Source organism: Trypanosoma theileri (genome assembly GCF_002087225.1).
Source record: "Trypanosoma theileri isolate Edinburgh chromosome Unknown TM35_Tth_6_V1, whole genome shotgun sequence".
Classification (NCBI taxonomy): Eukaryota; Euglenozoa; class Kinetoplastea; order Trypanosomatida; family Trypanosomatidae; genus Trypanosoma; species Trypanosoma theileri.
The window spans coordinates 469,999-470,356 of NW_021639848.1; the positions used below are offsets into that span (position 1 = coordinate 469,999).

The 358-nt window shown below is 41.6% G+C and overlaps 1 protein-coding gene across 1 annotated transcript; it reads left to right on the top strand.

Annotated features, from left to right (window-relative positions):
- Positions 1-6: 6 nt before the first annotated feature.
- On the top strand, positions 7-357 carry TM35_000062860 (uncharacterized protein; the record flags this gene model as incomplete). The annotated part of the gene is made up of 1 exon (XM_029023323.1): positions 7-357. A coding segment is annotated over one exon (351 nt), but the record flags the coding sequence as incomplete, so codon positions are not given.
- Between the last annotated feature and the right edge of the window lies 1 nt (position 358).

Genomic DNA, 358 nt, shown 5'->3' on the forward strand with positions numbered 1-358 from the left:
CAGTCGTTGGGAGTGTATCCACAATACAGTCAAAGTCCCGCTATTAGCCCCAAGAAATTTAAAGGAAATATTTTGGAGTATTTGAAAGCCATCAGACACCGTGAAAAACCAGAGGGTGTTGAGAATATGGCTCCAATAGTCTACCACTATGATTTTAAAGGAGCACTTGAAGAGGCTAGGAATGAAGTGCGGAATAAGATCCGTTGGGCAGCTTCACGCCTACGAGGAAATTCTTTTGATAGATTTTTTAACTATAATATCCTACCATACGCAAAAACCGCAAAGTCTTTGCAAAGTGGACAACCAATGGCACCATGGATGGCATCAGTTATTCGACATTTACGATCGGAGGAGGAAA